General features: G+C 37.3%; 4 protein-coding genes across 8 annotated transcripts; 1 reads left to right on the forward strand and 3 right to left on the reverse strand.

Annotated features, from left to right (window-relative positions):
- Window positions 1-2642: 2642 nt before the first annotated feature.
- gja2 (gap junction protein, alpha 2) lies at window positions 2643-5568 on the reverse strand. The gene is made up of 2 exons (XM_043239712.1): window positions 5419-5568; window positions 2643-3832 (listed from the first exon to the last, which is right to left on the reverse strand). The coding sequence occupies exon 2, from the start codon at window positions 3813-3815 to the stop codon at window positions 2754-2756; it is 1062 nt and encodes a 353-aa protein (XP_043095647.1). The 5' UTR covers window positions 3816-3832; window positions 5419-5568; the 3' UTR covers window positions 2643-2753.
- Window positions 5569-6778: 1210 nt separating this feature from the next.
- Window positions 6779-10514, reverse strand: gjb1a (gap junction protein beta 1a). Of its 2 annotated transcripts, none has more exons than XM_043238519.1 (2): window positions 10374-10514; window positions 6779-8020 (listed from the first exon to the last, which is right to left on the reverse strand). In XM_043238519.1, the coding sequence occupies exon 2, from the start codon at window positions 8004-8006 to the stop codon at window positions 7284-7286; it is 723 nt and encodes a 240-aa protein (XP_043094454.1). In that variant the 5' UTR covers window positions 8007-8020; window positions 10374-10514; the 3' UTR covers window positions 6779-7283. The 2 variants fall into 2 exon arrangements, with proteins under 2 accessions (XP_043094454.1, XP_043094452.1); XM_043238517.1 differs by lacking the exon at window positions 10374-10514 and adding an exon at window positions 9006-9149.
- A 1006-nt stretch (window positions 10515-11520) lies between these two features.
- On the forward strand, window positions 11521-17536 carry mtmr2 (myotubularin related protein 2). Of its 2 annotated transcripts, none has more exons than XM_043239778.1 (16): window positions 11521-11701; window positions 12142-12202; window positions 12314-12337; window positions 12419-12491; window positions 12566-12660; window positions 12749-12853; window positions 13273-13377; window positions 13501-13584; window positions 13897-14046; window positions 14152-14340; window positions 14422-14607; window positions 14708-14914; window positions 15622-15714; window positions 15813-15926; window positions 16132-16308; window positions 16893-17536. In XM_043239778.1, the coding sequence occupies exons 1-16, from the start codon at window positions 11658-11660 to the stop codon at window positions 17055-17057; spliced, it is 1872 nt and encodes a 623-aa protein (XP_043095713.1). In that variant the 5' UTR covers window positions 11521-11657; the 3' UTR covers window positions 17058-17536. The 2 variants fall into 2 exon arrangements, with proteins under 2 accessions (XP_043095713.1, XP_043095714.1); XM_043239779.1 differs by having other exon boundaries at window positions 12419-12482.
- A 251-nt stretch (window positions 17537-17787) lies between these two features.
- kat5a (K(lysine) acetyltransferase 5a) lies at window positions 17788-22751 on the reverse strand. Of its 3 annotated transcripts, XM_043239780.1 has the most exons (15): window positions 22623-22750; window positions 22445-22511; window positions 22176-22244; window positions 21890-22026; window positions 21666-21734; window positions 20957-21130; window positions 20717-20797; window positions 20097-20159; window positions 19609-19857; window positions 19287-19376; window positions 18944-19084; window positions 18700-18793; window positions 18381-18540; window positions 18214-18295; window positions 17788-18110 (listed from the first exon to the last, which is right to left on the reverse strand). In XM_043239780.1, exons 1-15 carry the CDS (start codon window positions 22635-22637, stop codon window positions 17976-17978), a joined length of 1626 nt encoding a protein of 541 aa, XP_043095715.1. In that variant the 5' UTR covers window positions 22638-22750; the 3' UTR covers window positions 17788-17975. The 3 variants fall into 3 exon arrangements, with proteins under 3 accessions (XP_043095715.1, XP_043095716.1, XP_043095717.1); XM_043239781.1 differs by lacking the exon at window positions 20097-20159 and having other exon boundaries at window positions 22623-22751; XM_043239782.1 differs by lacking the exon at window positions 21666-21734.
- Between the last annotated feature and the right edge of the window lie 255 nt (window positions 22752-23006).

Here is a 23006-nt window from a genome sequence, read left to right on the forward strand (position 1 = left end):
CTCTGTGTGTTCTAGGAACATGGCGATATCAAGCTAAGCCCTCTGGTCCTCTGAGAACAATCCACTGTGCCGTCAATACTGTGATCAATCCCAACTGCAGGCATGCAGACAGGTCCCTGCTGTGATCTGTTACAGCGCTTAATAAGTCACAAGAGGAAGGTTACACAGGCTATTTTATGACGGTCATGTTGGCACAGCTTGACATCGTGTCCTCTGACCTTTGCCACTATGGCAGCACCTGTTGGGAGACAAGCACACACTTTTTCTTAAAAGGGGGAGATTGTAATCTGGGTCTTGACTTTGACAGTAAATTATTAAGCAATGAAAGTGCTGATCATTAATTCCACTTTCCACTTTGATTTTGTAATAAGAATGTTCCAGATCTCAAAAATGAAAAAGTAGTGGCAAACATTGAAGATGAGCAACAACACCATAATTTATTATGTAACACAGATTGCACACAAAAGCTATTCATTTAGCACAATAATTTGTGTAACTCCCTTTCGTTGACTTCTGTTTCATACATCCTAACTGGGATGCATCTAGTTGCAATGAAATGGTAGTATTGATAGATATTTTCATTAGTTGTTGTTTGGAATTTGAGATGTGCAAATTGAGCAGGGACAGTTACAGGTTTAAGTACAATCATTTATTGGAGAAGCATACAGCCCCAGAGAGTCAGCAAATTGGAGTTAGGGTATTTTAATTAAATTAAAGGTAAATAGTACTACTACTACTAATAATAATAATAATAATAATATTAATAAACCGTATGCATGACTTGTTTAAAAAAAAAAAAAAAACATTTAGAAAATATGGTGCATTTTCATCTTGTGTTAGTTTAAAGCAGAGGTTGTAGTCTCTTACTGGTCATAAAGCATTTCAAAATGCAAAATACTGTTTCAAAACTTTGGATACCACCTTGTTGGCCATTTGTAAATGTAATAAGCCTGGATTCATTAAACTGGGTGTTGTCTGCTTCAAGCTATTTTTATCTGTACAATACAGCTGTTTGATACCTTAATATTATGTATTATAATTTTTATTATAAATGATTATTATCATTTTGTTATTCTTGCCGTTGATTCTTGGTTGTGGCAAGAAGGGATGCAGCAAAAACCTGAAGCCAACAGTAAATTAAATTAAATGATTCTGTTTCATTAATGTATATGCATACCCCTAAAAATATTTCAAAAACTTACTATACATATTGTTGTACAGTGTAAGACACATTTTGCTATGTTGATGTGTGCATGCCCAGTAGTTTTTGTTGTATCCCTTCTAGCCTTAACTTTGTTTTATTCCCTACAGCAGCTAATGAACAAGAAGTCTTTCACGTTCACAGAAAACGACTGCTGCATTCTGAAAGGTAATGAGAATAAGCTTCCCAATAAAAATAAACACTTCACATTTTATCATTTTGTAACTTTTTGAAAGCACCTATTGTTGGTATATGTTTGAAAATGTATACATATTAATTTCACAAGATTGTTTTTTTTGTGTTCATTTACCTTATTGTCTTTGAGTGGCCTATCAAGTTATTAACTTGTGCATGAATAACTCTTAATGGTGCTACAGCCTATTTCGATTTCACTCTTCATGAGTCAGAATGATGCTGCTTTTCAAGGCAGTAGACAGAATGAGAGCTCACAAGGTTTTTGGAGCAGAGATTAAGAGGAAATAACACCCAATAACCCATTGGTGACAGTTTTTGGATCTGCTGAAATGCTTCTGGCAACATCTTGAGTAAATCTGTACTCTTGCCCAATGTAACAGATTTAGCCAATCAGTGCTCCTTCCCGTCCGTCTGCCAGACCTGACTCAGGTTTCAAACCGGACACACACACACACATAGAAAGTGTCTCTGGGCACTCATTTCAGCTTTCTAAGAATAGTCTCCAGTGTTTATTTAAGAAGTGAACACACACATAGCAACTTTGCTTTATATCATTCATGTTTACATGAGAATGTGTGTATGGTACATTCATATAGTTCTCTGGTTAAAAAAAAAAAAAAATTAAACATGCCATAGACACACTGTAAACACCTGATGAAGACGATCAGCCAAGTCTAGATGATGTTGACTTGTAAAATGTGTGTAAAAATAGCGTTGCCACTGAAAAAAATATAAATTAGTTTTCTTCCACAATCCACCTGAAAAACATTTTACCCGTAAGTCTCCTAAGTTTTTTATTGTTGGTAATTGAAGAGCATTTTTAAATCATTTTAAGTGGTCCTCCCTTTTCCACATTAGAAAAAAATATAATGTTGACATCATAAGATACTAAGTGATAATAAAAATTCTGAGATAAATTCATAATTATGATATGGAAATTAAATGTTGAAAAATGTGTCATAATTTCAATTTTGTAAGTCTTCTAAGCTATGCCATGACTTGTATTTTAAAATACCCTTAATGCTATAATTGTGCGAACCTTTTTATTATTATTTCTTGGTGTATCATAATGTTTACTTTTTTGTCTCTTTTTGACTTACCAATGAGTTTATCAAACCAAAGCTTCAATTTGATTTTAGTTTATGATTCAAACATCAATCTTTTCAAATAATGATAAGTTATTGCAACGTTCTCACAAAATGATTTCAAGTAAAGCATCACACCAATTTACATTCAGACTCCCTGATTCTGCTGTCACTCTAGATGACACTTTTATTCTCGTCATGCGCTCAGGGCCAGTGAGAGAAAGAGGGAATCTCTTGTGTGTTCAGCAATCAGCGAGGGTGTCTTCGTCTGCTCAGATTTTGAGGTCGTCCATCCTGGTCTTGTTGTTGCTGTATCGACTCGAATGGCTGGGCCTGCGCTGCTGGCTCGGCGATCCGGGGACGGAATTTGCTGTTTTGCTGGATTTGACATCTGCAGCGTCCGGTTTCCCGCTGCGCTCCACGGCCATGTTCTCACGGTTCTGCTTGTAAACAGAGCGGCTGCCGTGTGGTGGGAAGGTTCCATCGGGTTCTGAGAGGTTAAAATGTGGCTCTGTGGGAAAGGGAGCCGGAGGCGATGCGTGAGGTGGAAAATACGGGTAGTTTGGCACAAACGGAACCACCGCATCCTCGCTGGGCGCTTTAGATTCAGTGTCGCAGACGGAATGAGAACGCCTGTATCGGAGACCCTGGCGACATTTGGTGAAGCCCAGGTGGTACATCTCTATTAAGTTGAGCAGCAGAGAAACACAGGCCACGGCCAACATAAATATGATGAAGATGGTTTTTTCTGTAGGTCGTGAGATGTAGCAGTTGACTGTGTTGGGACAGGGCCATCTGTTGCAGGTGTACAGTGGCTTGAGCTCGAATCCGTACAGGAAGTACTGTGCCACAAGGAAGCCCACCTCAAACAATGTTTTGAAGATGATGTTGAAGACATAGGTGCGTAGCAAGACTCCCTGCAGACGGATCTTCCCCTGTTCGTCACGTATAGGACCTTTTCCAGATTTGGTGCTCAAAAGTGCCTGTTTGTCCATCCCGCCTGTCTCGTTTCTTTTTTGTTTCTGCTCCATGCGCACCAGGTGCAGGATGTGGCCGAGATAGATTAGCGTCGGTGTGGAGATGAAGATGATCTGAAGCACCCAGAATCGAATATGAGAGATCGGGAAGGTTATATCATAGCAGACGTTCTGGCAACCAGGTTGTTTGGTGTCGCAGGTGAAACCGGACTGCTCATCGCCCCAAACCTTCTCTGCAGCAGCGCCGAGCACCAAGATGCGGAAGATGAAGAGTACGGTGAGCCAGACTTTGCCCACCACCGTGGAGTGTTCCTGGGCGCTTTCCAGAAGCTTCCCAAGAGAGTTCCAGTCTCCCATTACTATTGCGTGCCCACCTGCAAATACACACAAAAATATAGGGGTACACCCATTTTAATTAAGCTAATGACCAGTAATGGCCAATAATCACAAAATTCTGCATTATTTATATTAATAATAACTGGAAATAAAGGAAAGGGAATAAGCACAACCTAAATTTATAGGCCTACTCTTACTTGGGTATTAAGTTTTTGTTAAATTTAGGTCCAAAAAGAGAAGGTTTAGCATGTATTAATGCACACCTTAGCTTAGTCATCTAAATGTAGACATGCTGTAGACTTTTATTGAATATCCATAATATAGACTAAAATACTATAACCTAAACATACCATTTTTTTTCGTAAATGAGGATATCCTCAAATCAAGGTTTTAGTCAGATTTATCTGATAATTTTTTGTTTTGTTTTAATGTATTGGATTAATCCTGAGTACAAATTTATCCTCAAAATATGGTTTAGTATATTTACATAGCCACACATACACGCTATCACACACATATATTATTAGAGGGTTGGGTTGAAGGTTCTTTGTCATGTTTGAGGGATGTGTTTGGTCATGTGGCCCTGAAGTTTGACTGACGTGGCTTCATGCCTGAGCATGACCTGAAACAGGTGGACATACTCGACCCCTACATACACGCACATTAGGACCTACCAGCACACTTCATACTTTCTGTACTGCATACTTTCTGTTAACAGATTATCCTAAACTAACCAGTAAAGCTTAACTTGAAAAAACATTTTAAGGCCATGGACCCCAAAAATTATGATATTTTTTATGTATAGAGTAAAAAAATATATATTCTAAATATGTATTATATATTACCTGGAGACATCTACTTTCCAGATAATAAGAAATATCTACTTTGAATTAAGTTGACACTGCTATCTTTTATATTTCACTTGTGAACAAAACAATTAGTGATTAGATTAAATGGATTTTCTATTTAGAAAACTAAAAGTAGTTTCAGCCTTTTAAATAAAATTTTATTTATACATGCATTTATTTCTTGCTGCATATCTCTTTGAACAATTCTTATACTTGTCCCTTGACCATAGTTTGAAAACCTTGCATATATTCCAATAATACAATTTTAGAAGTATTTTACCATTATATAGGAATCTAAAAGCCTTTCAGCTGAGCTAGTGTTTATTTAACTTAACAGTTTCAAACTAAAACACAAACAAATTTTTTGAAGAACATAAAACAGGTATTTGTATACTAAAATCTACACCCTTTCTCAGATGATCACCCAGACACACTGCGATTAGTCATTCACTAATAAATACACACACAGTCATATATGAATTATCGCACTAGTCATAATACTAAATATAGTATACTTTTTGCTTTCTAAAATCTGATGGATCTGCTAATATCTTTTACCATTATTAAGCCATTATCTTTACATATCTATATATATACATAGATTGATGCATGCTGGCAAATGAAAGCAATCTAAAACGTTTAAAAGAGAATACAAGACAGAAAATAATCTGAAAGGGAATTAAATTGATTTCATTCTGACAGATGAAATCAGTATGTATTGGTCTGTGTAAGTGTGTGTATATGGGAGTCAGTTAATTCTATAGCTTGAGACTCACCTTTCTTAGAAGTCCAACGTTAGAATGATCCCCTCATACATAAATAGTAATAAGTCTACAAGTCTGGAAGCAATGCTGTACTACTTCTGTCATGCATACACTTTCTTCTGTACTCCAACACTAGCTCATACGGAAAGAGAACTGACCCATACAAATACACTGTATATATGTGTGTGCATCTGTGTGTGTGTGTGTGTGTGTGTGTGTGTGTGTGTGTGTGTGTGTTGGGGTTAATTTTGGCAGGGAACACAATCCCTAGGGAGAATTTTGAAGAGTGTACCACCTGCCTTGTTTCTCAGAGCCTCTCGGATGAGTGACAGCTGTCAGGACCAATGGCAGAGCTCACAGGACACAGTCAGTTCGGCAGATACATTCCTTCCTTTTGAAGAAAAGCAACCAAAACATACTGTCTTTTTGTCTTTCTATTTTTGTTTTTCCTTTTTTTAAAGTGCTTAGCGCCAGATGGACAACAAACATACGTTTAAGAGCAAGAGGTAGACAGGAGGCAAGACTGTGTCCCTCCGCTTGTATTTGATATGTATGCTATAATGGTCTGGCAGAGGACAGGGAATTTTTTTACATTCTCTAAGCACAGGTAAACTGAACTGTCTGTTGACAGAAGACCCATAACTCAAAACAGGTGTTCAAAACAGGTTTTTGTGATTGGCTATTAAGTGGGATGTATTTATATAGGTTACTATGTATTACTATGTATCATTGATGTACATTAAATGTACATCCAATAAAGGAATAAACTGAAATTCTTATTTCACTTAATCTAAAAGAACTGCATTGGTTATTTGTGTGTGTGTGTGTGTGTGTGTGTGTGTGTGTGTGTGTCTAAAATAATGTAATAAATGTGACCACTGTGACAAATTCAAAGTCCAAATTCTAAAGAAATACTACAAGCAATTTAAACAATATATTATTAAAACATATTTCCTGTCCTAAAGTATACTTCATCAAAAATGTATCAAATGCTGTTTCACTGAGACTGACCTTGCAATAGTGGATAAAAAGTAGTCACTATATATTATGAAGTTATTTTAGCTCTAGCGCCCTCAAGAGGTAATGCCCTGTACAGAACTACGAGTAAAACTAAAATAAATCTCAAAATGTAAGATTATAGACTACATGTGTAATCAAGAGACTGCACACGTTTTAAAATAATGCATTAATAACGAATCTGAATTATGATAAATTGGCAACACAAAGACCATTATGAACCTGTTAGTGCTGACAGTTTCTGGGTTAAAACTAAACTAGTTTTGACTTCAGGGTCACTTTTGTCTGAGACAATATTTGAAGGCCAGCCTAAATAGGCTGATGTTGTAATGAAAAAAAGAGGTCAGTTTAATTTTGTACATCTTTATTTTTTTTAGTGTTTTAGCATTTTCAGTTAAGTTTATGTTAATGTTTATGTTATGTTAGTAAACAGTATATCATTTAAATAAACTGAAATAATTATGACTTTTGGAACCCAGTTTGCCGAGCTAGGCTACAAGATAATGAAGTAGCCTACAGCTGATGAATAAATTGGAACAGTTGGAACGTCTTTCTTGCAAACTACTTTTTCTTGACATTTGCCAAACAAAATGCGTTAAATCTAATCTTTGTCATCAAACAGATATTTATCAAACAAAGATTCTACCACAAATATTACAATTTTATTTTACTGTTGTAGTAGCCTATTTTTAGAGACAATATGAGTAGAACATTACATACAGCAGTGTGAATTTATTTCAATAAATGTGGAGTACACATTTTAAGTTATCAAATAAAATTTTAAAATGGCATTAGCCCTCTTGAACATTAGGTGTTTGAGTGAAATATTTAGCTTTCAGAGAGTGAGATGACCAGCGCTTCTAAAAGGAGCACAGTTTCTGGGAGATCCAGGCTCCTACTGGGGAATCCTTGGAGTTATTGAGATGGCGACTAGTTGCTCTCGCGACAAGAAAGACGATTTCTGCGATGTTGAGCAGGATGCATACGCCGGACACCGCCAGCATGAAGATAGTGAACACTGTTTTCTCTGTCGGTCGGGACACAAAGCAGTCGACTATGTTTGGACACGGGTACGAGTCACACTTTACCAGCCGAAACATTTTGTATCCTGGGTAAATCATGTAGAACAGATACATAAAGGCGGATTCGAATAACACACGGAACAGCAGGCTAATCATGTACGTCCACCAAAGTGCGCCAGTAATCTTCATCTTTTGGTTTTTTATCTGCTCTAAGTCTTTCGGACTGGTGCGACCAGCTTGGCGATACAATTTTTTGTCGATATGCCGGCGGTGTGCAATGTGCATGGCGACCAGCAGGGCCGGGGTAGAGACCATGATGAGCTGCAGCGCCCACAGTCGGATGTGAGAGATGGGGAAGAAATGGTCGTAACAGACGCTGTTGCAACCGGGCTGCTGGGTGTTGCAGATGAAGTGGGCTTTCTCATCGCCCCACACGCTCTCCGCCGCCACCACCAGAACCAGGATCCGGAAAATGAAGAGGACAGACAGCCAAATCCGCCCAATGCCGGTGGAATGCCGGTTCACGCCGCTGATCACGGCATAAAAAGACGCCCAGTTCATTTTTGGTTCCAGATCTGAAAGACGGATAAAAAGCACACTGTTATTAAGAAACACACACTCTGTAGGGTTGCGGCCCTCCAGGAACTGAGTTTGACAGTCACCCAAATCCTTACCCTAAACCTAACCTTTATCCAATAATGTACTGATTCCTAAAACCAAGTCTTGACCCTCAAAGAGACCTTTAAAAGGGTCTCAGAAAGTGTTAAAATGTCTTTCCTCACTTCGATGGCCTAAAACTTGAACTGGCTCTCACAAAGAGACCTGCAGGTCCACACACGTTTAGAACAGAAGCCACTTTCAACCTTAACAGAGGAGGAATCATACGGCAACCAGCTTGTGATCTGGCATAAAAAAGAATAATCATACTTTTATTTAGGCAAGGGCACGTTAAATTGATCAAAAGCTGAATTTATGATGTTGCAATACATAAATGCAGTTCTTTGTACTCTATATTAAAAACAAAAAAGTTTCTATACAAAAAAGAATGAAGCAGCTCAACTGTTTTTAACACTGATCATTCTAATCATTGTGTGTTGAGCCCCAAATCAATGTATTCAAATTATTTCTGAAGGAACAAACTAAAGGCTGCAAAAATGGCTGCTATAAGTTCACCATCACATTAATAAATTAAATAGATTTTAAAAATATTAAAATAGAAACAGTTATTTTAAACTGTATGCCAGTATTCATAACATCACTGCTTTTACTGTATTTATAATCAAACAAAAACATTTTTGGTAAACATAAGAGATGCCTTTAAAATATTGAGACATGCATAAAATTTATTACATCAAAGTTTTTGATTTAAGACATCTTATCACTGCTGCATAACCATGAGATGTCATAATAAGAAATACATAACGCAACGTAAAAATAGATCTTGATCAAATGCACGATGCAAGAGTATTAATACAACCGCATCTACAGCAGAGAACAACATTAAACCTCCAATAGAGAAAGTGAGTGAGAGAAAGAGATTTATGCAGTATTCAGCATTACCAGGCTCCGCAGGTGGTGTTAGTGGCATGGGCAGAGCCCGTGTAGAGGGGTTCTGAGACCCGCCGTGTCTCCGGTGTGTGTGTGTGTGTGTGTGTCTGTATGTGTGTACTTCTGTCAGATGGAGTGTCTCCAGCTTGCAGCAACCGTTTATGAAGGCACAGCCACCCATGTGACCGGCGAACTCACAGCCAATGTCATTCTCCCATCACACAATGAAAGCGTGGGTTCAGTCACAGAACAAGAGTGTGCACTTGGATGTGTGTATTTGTGTGATACGGGTCACAGAGTATCTTCCATTTTTTTCCTTTCTGCCTCATAGATTTGTGCAATATTACATTTTCTGACCTCACAGGGCCATGCAACATTTTTTATACAAGCACATTGATTATGAAATCAGATTTTCTAGGTTTAGAAGGATCCAATGTTTAGAAGTTTAGAATTGGTCGTAAATGAGTTACAAGTTACAAATTAGTTACAAATGTGTCAACAGTTCAGTTTTCAAACATATACAACCATTTGAAAATTTATAAAAATTATGATAACTGTAATTTTGTTTTAACATCATTGGTGAATACTGAGATTCTATAATTTTACCATTTAACATAATAAAATATGTTTTTAGTGTGTGTGTGTGTGTGTATGTAAATTAAGACTGTTGTTTTAAAAGTGTGAAATATAAAATGACCGTTTGCATTTGCATTGTGTCTTCTACATCTCAATCAGTGCAAAGTGCTCTTATGTTTACTTTGTAAAACTAAACATACATAGCTTAATTGTGTATTGTGTTTTATTATTGTCATCATACACTCTTAACAATAAATGTTACAAAATGTTTTTCTCACCATGTAAAGAATCCTTTTTGATTTTTTTCAGAGAACAGTTCTTAAAAGAACCTTTTCTCCTCTTAGTTCAAAAAGCATTTTTGTACTATAAAGAACTTTTTCTGTGCAATTGAAAGGGTCAGTAGGTGTTAAAAGTTCTTCATGGAACTATTAATGCCTATAAAGGAACCACTGTTTTTTAAAGAGTAGAGAAAAGCAACATCCTGAACAAAAGTACAACAGAAATCAACTTCCCAAGATACTGCAGAACTTAAAATACAGATTTTTAGTTTCTCAGAGTGGTTTATAAAATAATATGTGATTCTGATTTATGTGTAGTATATTCCATAATCAATAAGTGGTTGTAAACTTTCTAAATGAGAGTTAAACTAGGGTGATGGGTGTTTCATGCTGGTACTTGGCTGTTTTGGTAGTTGGTTTATTATTGAGTTGCTGGACTGAACATGGTTGGTAGTTGATTATGACAGGGTTTAACTGGTAGGTTTAGTACTGTGTTTGATGGGGTTGGTATTTGGCTGATGTTTACCTGCGGTTGGTGAGGTCCCTGAGCAGAAGAAGAGGTTGAAGTCGCACAGGAAAGGGTTGATGTTTCCCCAGTGCAGATTATGGCGCAGTACCGGAGCTTTGCATTGCTAATCACTCGTGTCACGCTGTTACTCACCCCACTACAAACATCTCTACACAAAAGATGCTTGTGCTGCCCGTCCTTAACCATTCAGATCAGATCCAAGGCACACACCCACCAGCAGACACTGTGACGCAAATTATGTACAAACGCATTTATACATGAACATACACCAACTCACATACACAAGCTTGTACATAGGTCTGCTTTTCACACACATTCATAACCATGTACATACATGATTACATTTGATCCAGTCCCTGTATGCACAAATTTGTATAAAACCATTTTTTATATATATATATTTAAGCATTGATTTACATTCATAACAGCAGCTTCCAAAGAAAAGGGTCATCCAAATCTTACATAAAAGAAGGTAGATTACATTTATTTATATTATTGCAAGGATTTTTAACAAACTTCAGCTGACTGGGAACTTATTACTGGAAATGAGGGAATTATAAGCAGACTTTAAGACTTTACTTGTCAAAACTTGTCTTTACTTCATTTTGTCCTTTGTTTGCTTCTGTTAGATTGTACAGTCACTGCTTGTCCTTTATTTTCTTAGTAACCAAGTTACAATTAAATCTGAATATTGCCAATGTTAAATCTATCATCTTACACACATATATGTTTTGAAGAATTGTACATTTTTGTAATAATTTTAGTCTTTCATTAATTCATTTTTATTAATAGGCTACTAATACTAATATGCAATATTCATATAAAGTTCCTTCATAAAGCGTTTTCTTATATTGTTTTAATTAACCCTTTCATTAAAATTCTAAGTTAATAAACAATTGCATTTTCTAAATATAGCCTAATTATAAATGTAAATATAACATCCCCGTATTAAATATTTTCTATACATGGAGGTTCTTTAAACTTTCTTTTTTGTTGTTAATAATATATTTACTTTAGGCTCATTCTGGTGTTTGTTCTCTACATTGTAAACATTAATCTAGTTTTAATCAGGCGAAAGAAAAGTCCCCACAAGGTGACCAACAAACACGCGCTCACGGCCACAAACGCCCAACGCGCGAACGCGCACTGCCAGCCCCACCTAGAGGAATTCTGGGAAGACATGGCAGCTTCCGCTGTTTGTGTTTGCTGAGTTTCCGCACTGAACAGTCACTAAAACAGAGTTAAGTTTACTTGAAAACTTTATCGGTGGCGCGGTTCGGGATGGAGGAGAGCGGCAGTGTGGACAGTGTGGAGTCTTTGTGCAGGTAACGCTACCAAGAGAAAAATCTCTCACACAGAGGCATTAATGAATCAATATTTACAATACAGGATTTTTAAACGCGCTCCAGGACGTTTATACGATATTTTTGAAGCGTTCTGTGAGGATCGCTGCAGCTGAGTATAAATCGAAAGGGAAAGTTCACCCAGAAATTAAAATCCTGTCAGTAGTTACTCAACATTATATTGTTCCAAACCTGTATGACTGGCATTGATCTGTGGTACGTTAAAGGAGATGTTGCAAAGAATGACACCACTCATTTTACTGCATGGTAAAGAAAATGTAATGATAGTGAATGATGTTTTCAGGCTTTCGCTAACTCTAAAGACATACAGCTTTGTAGCAACCAGAGTTTTTAGCAATTGATGACATAATGTTACTTCCTGAGAAAACTACAAAATCTTTAATCCGTCTTTATTCTTTCAGCTCTGCCACGACGCGCTCAGACCGCTCCAGTGGCACCAGGATTTCAGATACAGAGCTGCGGGTCAGTCAGGACCAAAGTCCAGCCCAGCACTTCTTATACTGTTCTTAAAAATGTTGCATGTTCTGAACTGCTCCTGTAACTAAAACTCATCTATTTTTAAATTCCTTACAGAGTAAGGGAAAAGCTATTGAAAAGGTATGACAGTGTAAATGTGAGCATGAAGTTTAGATTAAGCCTCAGTTCCTTGGTGCTGATCTCGTGCTCTTCTGTGTGCAGGTCTACAAAGACCCCAGTAAAGGCGAACTTCCTCTTCTGCCAGGGGAACTGGTTCAGGATTCCGGTATTTGTGGTACATTATACTGACTTCTGTACGTAATCCATTCTGATGTCTTAAATGTACATGTTTATCGTGTGTGTCCACAGCTAAAGACGTGACTTACATTTGTCCGTTCATTGGTCCTGTTAGAGGATCTCTGACCGTCACTAACTACAGACTTTTCTTCAGAAGCACTGACAGGGTAAGAGCCATACTCTGATGCTTTTTCTGTATGATGTCCGGAGCAAATTTATGGACTAAAGACTTCCGTCACATTATTTGTTGTTTAGGAGCCGGTGTTTGGGCTAGATCTACCCCTGGGAGTTGTGAGCAGAGTAGAGAAGATTGGAACAGCAACTAGCAGAGGAGATGTCTCGTATGGTCTTGTCTGCAAGGTTTTAATAAAAAGTTTTGTTTATATTTCTAATAATGAATATGATTGGTAATGCCTTTCTTAAAGTCAAAGCACCAAATAAAGCTTAAATATAATTGTTAGATGAAAAATGCACACTTTTACAACGTAAAATTTAGAAATGTTGTTTTAAGTACTAAAAATGTGATGAATGAATAATAAATATATATATTATTGTAATTTATTTTACTTCCAGTTTTAGGCTTTTTTTATGCATTTATTATAGTTTGTTTTAGTAATTTCTTTATGTCTGTGAATGTGAACATCTGGCACATATGAAAATAGACCGCTAAAAATAAAATAATAGTTTGTGTTAAGGGCAGGACAGGTGAAAAAACCCTTACTATTGAATCCTGATGCACTTTTTTTGTTGCATATTTACTTAATGTGTATGTTGTGTAGGATATGAGGAACCTACGTTTTGTGCATAAGGAGCCGGAGGACTCACTAAAGAAGTCAGTGTTTGAGGTTCTGATGAAGTTTGCTTTTCCAGTGTCAAACAACATGGTGAGAAACATGTATATTAATACAGCAAATATAATATGATTCATATACTACATTTACCTGATTCAGCACCAGCTTAAAATTAATTAGTATCTCTCTCTATCTACTTCCTTTCTTTTTGTCTAGTCACTCTTTGCATTTGAGTATAAGCAGGTGTTTCCTGAGAATGGATGGAAGGTGTATGATCCGCTGGCTGAATACAAGAGACAGGTATGGTCTGCGTTTATTCAACGTGGTAATATATAGTCATTAAATAATTAAATATATAATAATAATAATTACATAATTATTCAGTATTTCTTGTATCATGTAGTATCTAAATAAATATATTATTCATATTCCTTATGGCAAATAAATAATTTAAAAAAGAATGTAATTACCATATTTAAATATTAACTGTATAGGATATCGTTTGCCTGTGGTTATCGTTTCACATCAAAAATATTTGCGGCATAATGCTGTGATTAAGCAATGAGAATCAAGTATTTTTGAGTTGTGTTTTAAATACAAGTTTGTCTGTAGGGTCTTCCAAACGAGAGCTGGAGGATCTCAAAAGTAAATGATCACTACGAGCTGTGTGATTCATACCCAGCAGCTCTATTTGTCCCAGTAACCATTACTGATGAGGAACTGCGACGCGTCTCCGGCTTTAGGGCTAAAGGACGCTTTCCGGTCAGTGTCATGAGATGTTTCTGAATTGTCACACGTCAGACTGTGTGTGCACACTTATTCTTCCCCAGACATCACCAATGACGCTATTGGCTCGCCCTGGTTTAGGTGTTGTCCTGGATCCACCCAGAGAGTCAGGCCGCTGTGGTTCGTGCCAGTCAACCGATGGTGGGCCAGAACAGTCGCCGCTGCAAAGAAGATGAGAAGCTCCTTCAGGCCATTATGGACGCAAACGCTCAATCACACAAACTGTTCATATTTGATGCCAGACCAAGTGTGAATGCTGCAGCTAACAAGGTAGGCTCTCGCTTTCGTTTGAAGCGTGTCATTTTGATTGACAGGGAAATACTGAAAGCCTATGTCCGTGTGTATTTTTAGATGAAAGGTGGTGGGTTTGAGAGTGAGGATGCTTATCAGAACGCTGAACTGGTATTTCTGGATATCCACAACATTCATGTAATGCGCGAGTCGCTAAGAAAACTGAAGGAGGTTGTCTATCCCAACATTGAGGAATCTCACTGGCTTTCCAATCTCGAGTCCACCCACTGGTTGGAGCACATTAAGGTGAGATGAGTGTGATCATGTCAATCACCTTTCTCGAATGTTAAGAAACATGAGGATGATGAATATAGCACTGACTGTGTGATGTGTCTATGTGTGATAGTTGATTCTGGCTGGAGCTTTAAGGATAGCCGATAAAGTAGAGTCTGGGAAGACCTCGGTGGTGGTTCATTGCAGTGACGGCTGGGACAGAACTCCTCAGCTGACCTCACTGGCCCTGATAATGCTGGACTCTCATTACAGAACCATACGAGGCTTTCAGATTCTTTTGGAGAAAGAGTGGCTCAGCTTCGGTCACCGCTTCCAACAGGTCAGTCGTGTAGGTGTAGTTTACATGGTACAGCAACAAGCAAGACTGTGGGGGAATAAATGGTCTGCTGTATCCCAAAATGCTCACTTGTTAATTAATTCACTGTTTACTATGTAATGACTGCTTCATAGTGCACTTTTATATAAGTGCACTAGTGCCTGGGCACATACCATTATATTTAAATTTTTAGTTATATAGGAAATAACCTTTGATCATTAAATAAAAAAACATGTACACTACCATACAGAAACATATGGTCAGTAGGATTTTTTTTTTTTTTTGTCTTTAGATGCAATAATACTTTTAATGTAACTCAGGAGTCAATTGCACATTGAATTGATCAAAAGTGAAGGCATTTATAAAGTTATTGATTTCTGTTTTAAATGAATGCTGTATTTTTAACATTCAAAATCATGAAGGAATCCTTAAAATGCAGTTATATTCAGTAATGTCTTCAACATTGTTAATCATTAAATATGTTTAACAACATATTAAAATGATTCCTTGCCATCACAGGAATACATTTATAGTTTAGCATATTAAAATACAAAAAGTTATTATAAATTATAAAATTTAACAGTATTTGTTTTTTCTCTGTTCAAAATAAATAGTGTCTTGGTGAAAATTAGTTAAAAAAAAATTCTGATTGTTAAAAAAAACCTTCCTTACCCCACACTTTTAAACATTATTATATTTTGTGTGTACAGCGAGTGGGTCACGGTGATAAGAATCACACAGATGCCGATCGTTCACCAATCTTCCTGCAGTTTATTGACTGTGTTTGGCAGATGACAAGACAGGTGAGTGCAAAACCGTTTTCAGAGCAACAGCTGCCCATATCTTCAGTGTGTGTTTCATGGTCTGTGTCTGTATAAGTAATAAGCTTTTCTGTTTGTAGTTTCCTGCAGCTTTCGAGTTCAATGAGTATTTCCTCATAACAATACTGGATCACCTCTACAGCTGTCTTTTTGGCACATTTTTGTGTAACAGTGAACAGCAAAGACTTAAAGAGGTAAGAGTGAGGATGGCTCACTCATTTAAAGAGCAGGAATATGACAATTAACTTTAAAGGATCATTGTGTAATTTGGCAGATGCTTTTATCCAAATCAAATTACAGTGAATTATTCATTGTCATTGCTCGTTTCGAGACCTGTTTATTTATAAGCTGCATATATGAGTGTGTGTGGGTCTAAGTGACTGTCTGTTTTGTGTTTAGGAGGTCCCAAAGCGCACTGTGTCTCTATGGTCGTTTGTGAACAGCCAGCTAGAAGAGTTTGTGAATCCGCTGTATGTACATTATCCCTCACACGTGCTCTTCCCCACCGTTGGTATACGACACCTCCAGCTCTGGGTCACCTACTATATACGCTGGAATCCTCGCATGAAACCACAGGTAAACTCCAGGTTTTAATGGATGTGTATGCACTGAAATTATTAGGTTTATCTGACTCTGCTAGCTAAAGTTTGCTCATGTTTGTCCGATATTTGAGAGACAATTAATTCAGGCTTTTCACACTGCATTAAAACTTTCTAATCGTCATTCTAAAGACCTGGGTAAAAGATAATTTTCAGAGTTGTGAAACCCTTTTTTGACATTCATGTAAATCATTGTGCAAAAATATCAAATGGTGACAGAAAACATGTGAATGAACGAAGAAAATCCATTAATCCATTCAGGAACAACTTGACCGTGTTGGACTGCATTTGTCTAATCAATGCCATTGATACTACAAATAAGGATGTCAACCATGCGTTTAGCAATATACAGTGTGAACTTATGAATTCCCAGGCTTAATGGTTAACCCCATGCGAAATATAAGCAATATGAATCAAGATAACCCAGATAGCCAAGATTGTTTACTCTGGATTATCCATAAACTAAACACCAGACATTTTGGTTATCATCTTTTGGTTTTGTAAATGGCTTGTGTTATCTGTTTGCTTTGAAAGTCTCAGTTTGATGAAAATGTATTTTAGGAGCCTGTCCATCAGCGCTACAAAGAGCTGCTAGCAAAACGGGCAGAGCTTCAGAAGAGGGTGGAAGAGCTGCAGCGCGAAGCGGCCAATCGTACGGCCTCGTCATCCACCGAGAGGGCGGGGTCTCCCACACGCTCCATCACACCTGTGCAGACCTTCGTTTAGGCTTTGAGGAATGTAGATGCCCACATGGTTCTCATGTTACTTGCAGTGATGCACAGCTCATGTAAATTCATACACTAACATTCACCTCGCTGCTACCAGCTGGCTGGATGGATGGAAGAAGCTTTTACTCACTAAAACTGTTTCGTACTAGTATTATATTAATACATTAAGACTATTAAAGCACTAATACATATAAGAAGCATATTAGGGCTTGTACTGTATGAGCGGTATGTAGTAGAACTCTGCCTCTTAGCATCACATGACCAAAGCGTTGTGATGTCACTGGGATGCAGAGTGAAGTTGAGGCCAGTTTTTCAGCCTCTGGGTTTTGTGTACAGGCTTCTGTCTTTACTTGAAATTCCAACTTTCTTGGGCTTGTTTAAAATTACACTATGTAGTCATGTTATAGATATGCTCTATATCTAACTTTTGCTTATGTTAACATTATTGACAAATAAAATATGTTGACATTGATTCAACTGGGAGTCGTCCACAGCAATAAAATATCTGCAGTATATGGATCTATGGTGTTTCAGGCATTTGGGGATTTTTAAATACAGTATGTTTACATTGAGCTAGAGCAGGGGCCTCATTTATAGATACAATATGTAACTTAACATTTAAAAGATTAAATTCATGTAATGCATCACATATTCTAGATAATGCGCAAAGCAATCCTACTGTATGCCTTTTAATCTTTAGCGATTAAGAAAATGTGTTAATAATCCCAAACAGTACAAACAGACTGTTTATTTACACATCACATTTAGTTACATTTTTGAGGTGGCTCGATATTTTTAGACAAGTGCTTTATATAAAAACCATAAAAGTACATAAATGCAAGACCATTTACAGTATTTATGTTGGTTTTAATTCCTGTCTGTCTGTATCTGTGAGCTAGCGGACCCCCTTTGCACCTCACCACTTGCCCCTCTTGCTCCAGTCTTTAGGAGTGAAATGCAAGCATTTGGGATCAATACGAAGGTGGCGTTTCTGCATGGCACGCTCATGACCGTCCACTATATCCTCAGACAAGGTGAGGATATATTGACCCTGAAATGGAGAAGAGCAAATCTGACTAATGATTCATTTCATTTCCTAACCCAAAATAATCCAGGCTTAGACCTTAAATTGAGAAGCGTTCATCTAGTTTTACCTTGTAGTAATTGATGAGGTTGAGGTATTGAAGAGTTGAGATCACATCCTCCTTCTTGACACTTGTGATCTCGCTTATTTCACTAAGAACATCAAAAGCAAGAACACTGTTGGAAAACTGCGCCTATAAAGTATTTCCTGAGTATAATACAAACAGTGGGCACATACTTGATGGTGATCTGTGGCCGCTCTCCATTCTCTGATTTGAGGTCCATGAGTATCTCCAAAATGGTCTGGGACCAGTATGAACGGTACGAGAGCAGGCCCAAATCAGACAGAGGTTTCTCTGGAGTGCCTGTTTTTCCTTCCACCTTGGAGAGCTCATAACCTTCGAGACAAGATGTGTGCGTTTTTTTTTTTTAAGCAAAGCCCACAACATTCAAGGCTAATTACATTAATTAATTAATTACACCGAGGCATAGATTACAGAGCAAAAATGTTTTTGATTAAGGCAATTTGTTTAGCCACGTAAACTGAAATTACTTACTGAATTCAATTAGTAGTTTGCCATAGCCTCTTCTCTGATAAGGTGGCAATGTCAGGATACAGGCCACATTATAGTCTTCTGTTGATTCCTTCTCCTTTAAAAGAAACGAGGAAAAACAAAAAACACATTAAGTACAATGACCTCGAATAAGCCAGGGGGTGTTCACTTTAAATACAGCACAAGCTATTTTTTTCAAGGATTGAAAAAAAAAACATCAAAACATGTTAGCAGAGATGAAATATACCTTTGAGAAGTAGCCAACTATATGAAAACCCTTTGAGTCATATTCCGTCATAACGTAGAAGAGGAAAGGATCTGTGTCGTAGTACAGGGTCTTGTGGTCCAGGAAGCATTTGGCCAATAAACACAAATTTTGGGAATATGCCTAAGCAGTGAAAGAGATGATTTAAACTAGATTTAGAACGCACAAGATATATAGTACATACAGTACAACATGTGTGCACTGGACACTATTAAAGGAAAAGTGTCCAAACAACAAAAAGTACATATTCTTAAGTATGTTTATCCACTTTAACAACATCATTTACTAATCCGAACTCAAATTTTTGTCATTTCTCATTACAAACCTTGTTTTTTCTGCCATCTATTTCGAAAAAGGAGATGGTTCCTTTGAGGTAGATCTCATTTCCTGGTGGATGCCGCAGATTGCATTTCGTCTGTAAGAGTTTCAGAAGATATATATATTAATATATTGTAGTTCTATTAAATTTAATACCAATTATATACAAAATATGGTTCACTTCAGCGCGTGGTGTACTTTATGCATGGCTGCATTACTGACAATGAAAAATTAAGCTGCAACCCGATTCTTTTGTGAACGCACATACAAACGTTCCTGTTTTTGAGTGAACTATTCCTTTAAGCCTAAAGTTGTTCAACTACTCTTACCAAGTGTCTTTGGAGACATTTGAGGCTCTTGAGGTATTTGAGACAGAATTCACAGAGGTAGAGAATGGGCAGAGAAGTGAGCTCCTGTGGGTACGGAGAGAAGTACCAAGGCTTCAGTCTGTGCCGGCCCAGCTCAATACAGTCTATGTTCTTCATTCGTGTCACAATGTCATCGTGACTGCGGTCGGACACCAAGCTGCCGGTCATGCGTGGGGCAGATGGGATTCCATCTGAACTGTCCTGAGAGTCCTGAGACCAGAGAGTAGAGTCAGGGAGATACACATAAATACATGAAGACAGTGACTTCATATTTGAATAACGGGATTCACATAAACTTTTCCATGTCAGGTTTTCGTGACTTCTTTACAAAGTTTGATATTTGTGTATTTACAAAATCCATTCTGCTTAGAATCTGATTCTTTAACAGTCCTAATTCTGACAAGACACTCAAACCAAAGCAAAAGCAGTGGGAAGTAAACGAGCCGGACCTCTCCTGGCAGCAAATAGACGGTGGAGCAGCGAGGGCTGTTATTCTGGAACATCTTTACCATCTAGAAAAACACAAGGGGGTTGCAAAGCTTTGGGAAATCTGAATGGAGTAAGGTAAGCCATAGAAATCTCAGTGGAAAACAGTTTAATGATTTGGTTTTGGTTCTCCCAGTTCTCACTCAGCTCTTACTAGCAGTCAGTGTTGGTTAGTAATATAACTGCACAGTATTTGTACCGAACACAGTATTTCACCTGTAATAGTAGCATTGTTGAATTACAGTATGAAATATATAACTGCAATCTAAGCAGTTTTGAGATACTGAGCTTCAAAGTTTTAAAATTCCTCTCAAAAAAGGCCACAAACGTACAAAGTTCATGTAAATAAGCTGTCAAAGAATACGAATTTGTGAACAAAAATGTCAAATGGAACCTTATCATTTCAAAGGCGACGATATAGAAAATAAGTGGTAAGACACCACAGTCCTAATTTTAACAAACGTTAAATATTTTACAGCACCGTCTTCTTGATGAATAACGTAAAAAGTAATGACTTTGATTTATGTGAAATGTGACTGATTTATTTATTTTGAAAATGAGCATTTTTAGCTGCAGGACGTACCTCATCTGTCCCTCCGCAACTTTTTCTTTTTCTCCCAGGCTGAGGAGGAATGTGATGACGCTGGATGGATGATGTGCCATTCTTCCGGGAGAAAGAAGCAGAAGCCATAAAGAAAGGTTTGTACCTTGTAACAATAATTTTAAAAACGTCTTCATACCTAACAATTATTACATTTAAATTCAATCATTTGTATTCAATATTAGGTAAAAAGAGACAAACTATTCTTGAATCGTTTCTTACTGTGGTGAGAGAGGCGAGCGGTTCGTGCTCGTCTCTGGATTTAATGCTGAAAGAGGAATCTCTCATCGCCGGATAGACAGAGGCCTGACTTGCTTCTGCAGAAGCAGGAAGTGAAGGAACTGGAGTCGCTGCGGTCACTTGCGTGGCCAAAGAGACTGACTCTGCTTTCCTTTTCTGTAGGATCAAACAGAAACAGCAGCTAGTTTTTTCTCTGCATAGAAATTTTGTACTAAAATAGAAAAAGGTACTAAAATCCATCATATCTAACAATAAATGAACTTCTGCCACTTACCTCATGAAAACAAATAAAGGGTAATGAGTAATGACAATGTTCTGATTGATGGGGTCTGGCTAAGCTTTTACATACAGAAAACGAAATAGATTTACTTTACGAGTAACAAAGCATCTTTTTTCAGTTCCCCTTGTAACAAATGCTAGAAATGTATCTAGTATTTTAGATGTACGTTATTACTTTGTAACTTGCCATCTTATGTCATTATAATGCTAACATTATTGTGGAATAAATATCTTTCATTTACACGTCACATAAAAGGTCCTGGCTGCTATCCGCAGTTTAAATCGAGATGAGGCAAAAACTGCATCCCTCACACTTTGAAAAGTGTATAATGAGCTTATTCAAATTAGTCATTAATTCAGCTCATTCATAAACTCTTGCTGATAAAACAGAATGGGCAGGCATCTTCTGTACCGGTGTGGGGAGGGTTTTGCCTCTTGAAGTAGCTGAAGCAGATTGAACATGGAGCTCTAGACTCTTCTTCTAAATTTGAACAGAAAGTGAGAGATGATAAACTGACGGAACAGCATGCAAATTTGAAAACAACTGTGTATGAATTACTGTACATTTTTGCCACTGAAGTGGGGCAGTGTTGTTTCTACATCTAGAGCTACAGGGTACAGAATAGATTCTCTTACCACGTCTCTCTCTGGGGAGCTCGGGCGAGACCCAGGCAGCCCATTCTTCATAGGAGTCTTTGCCTCCTTCTTGGGAAACTGGAGCTTCTTAATATCCAGTCGGTCTGGAGTAACCCATTCATCCAGACGCTTATTGACTTATTAAAAAAAAAAAAAAAAAAAAAAAACATTTGAAAAATGTTTGCTCTGCATTTTTAAGCTCAATATGGAATAATTAACACCTCATTCACAAACTGAAGGTACAAAAATTAGGTACGTTTGATCAAAGCTAATAATTAATACTCACAGTCAATATAGTGGACATAGTAGAGCTTTTTTCCAGAGATGTCTTTGACACTGAGAATTTCTGCCAAAGCTATGAAGGGACGAAATTATAAATTACTTTTTGACAAACAAACGCTTAAACCCGCAAATATCTACATATTTAAAAATACAGACATAAATTATTATACGGATATTCGCATGTAGCCGTTTTTGTATACACGAGCGCTGATATGAAAGGCAGAAGTGTGTAATTGTGTACATTATATATGAAGCTGTCAGCCTGATACTTACGCCATTCGTCTTCATTTTCTTGATTTTTTCGCAGGACGGGAAGTCGACAGCCCTCTGTGATCTCAACCTATGAGGACATAACGCAATTATAAATGACATCGACCAACGCAGACAGAACAAATTTCATTTAAATCGCCAACAAGACTACATAGTAAACAACTGTCTGTCCATTGCTCACCGAGTGATCCGCCATCTTTTTTTCTCAGGCGCACAGAAGAGCGCGCTACAGTAGAACGCCAGTCGCGTTTATTTTGCCTTGAGTGACGCACCAACTAACTGATACAATTATTTCAGCAATAAGGCTAACATTTTTTTCTACAGAATTGTAGAATATAGTAATTTAAATCCTCGTATGTGTCATTTACACACAAAATAAATAAATAAACAAACAAACAAACGTGTATGGAGGAAATACAAAATAACTTCAAAATGCTCCTAAGCTAAATTTGACATTTAGATGAAAAATCAATCTTTGTTACAGCGAATGGTTTTATATGTTTTATTTTATTTACTGTCAAATGTCCGATTTTAAAGATTAAGTACAAAAAAAAAAAAAGAATAA

Source organism: Puntigrus tetrazona, chromosome 5 (assembly GCF_018831695.1).
Source record: "Puntigrus tetrazona isolate hp1 chromosome 5, ASM1883169v1, whole genome shotgun sequence".
In the NCBI taxonomy this organism is placed as follows: Eukaryota; Metazoa; Chordata; class Actinopteri; order Cypriniformes; family Cyprinidae; genus Puntigrus; species Puntigrus tetrazona.

Bases quoted from the DNA above. Each gene is read 5' to 3' on its own strand.
- gja2 (XM_043239712.1), bottom strand. From the start codon at position 3,815: ATGGGAGACTGGAACTCTCTTGGGAAGCTTCTGGAAAGCGCCCAGGAA.
- gjb1a (XM_043238517.1), bottom strand. From the start codon at position 9,033: ATGCCACTAACACCACCTGCGGAGCCTG. The intron at 8,021-9,005 runs GTAATGCTGAAT...TCCGTCTTTCAG, and splicing joins AACACCACCTGCGGAGCCTG to ATCTGGAACCAAAAATGAAC.
- mtmr2 (XM_043239778.1), top strand. From the start codon at position 11,658: ATGGAGGAGAGCGGCAGTGTGGACAGTGTGGAGTCTTTGTGCAG. The intron at 12,661-12,748 runs GTAAGAGCCATA...TTTGTTGTTTAG, and splicing joins TCTTCAGAAGCACTGACAGG to GAGCCGGTGTTTGGGCTAGA. The intron at 13,585-13,896 runs GTATGGTCTGCG...GTTTGTCTGTAG, and splicing joins TGGCTGAATACAAGAGACAG to GGTCTTCCAAACGAGAGCTG.
- kat5a (XM_043239780.1), bottom strand. The intron at 20,798-20,956 runs GTAAGAAACGAT...TTCTCCCGGAAG, and splicing joins CGCTCGCCTCTCTCACCACA to AATGGCACATCATCCATCCA. The intron at 18,794-18,943 runs GTATATTTCATC...TTTCTTTTAAAG, and splicing joins TAGTTGGCTACTTCTCAAAG to GAGAAGGAATCAACAGAAGA.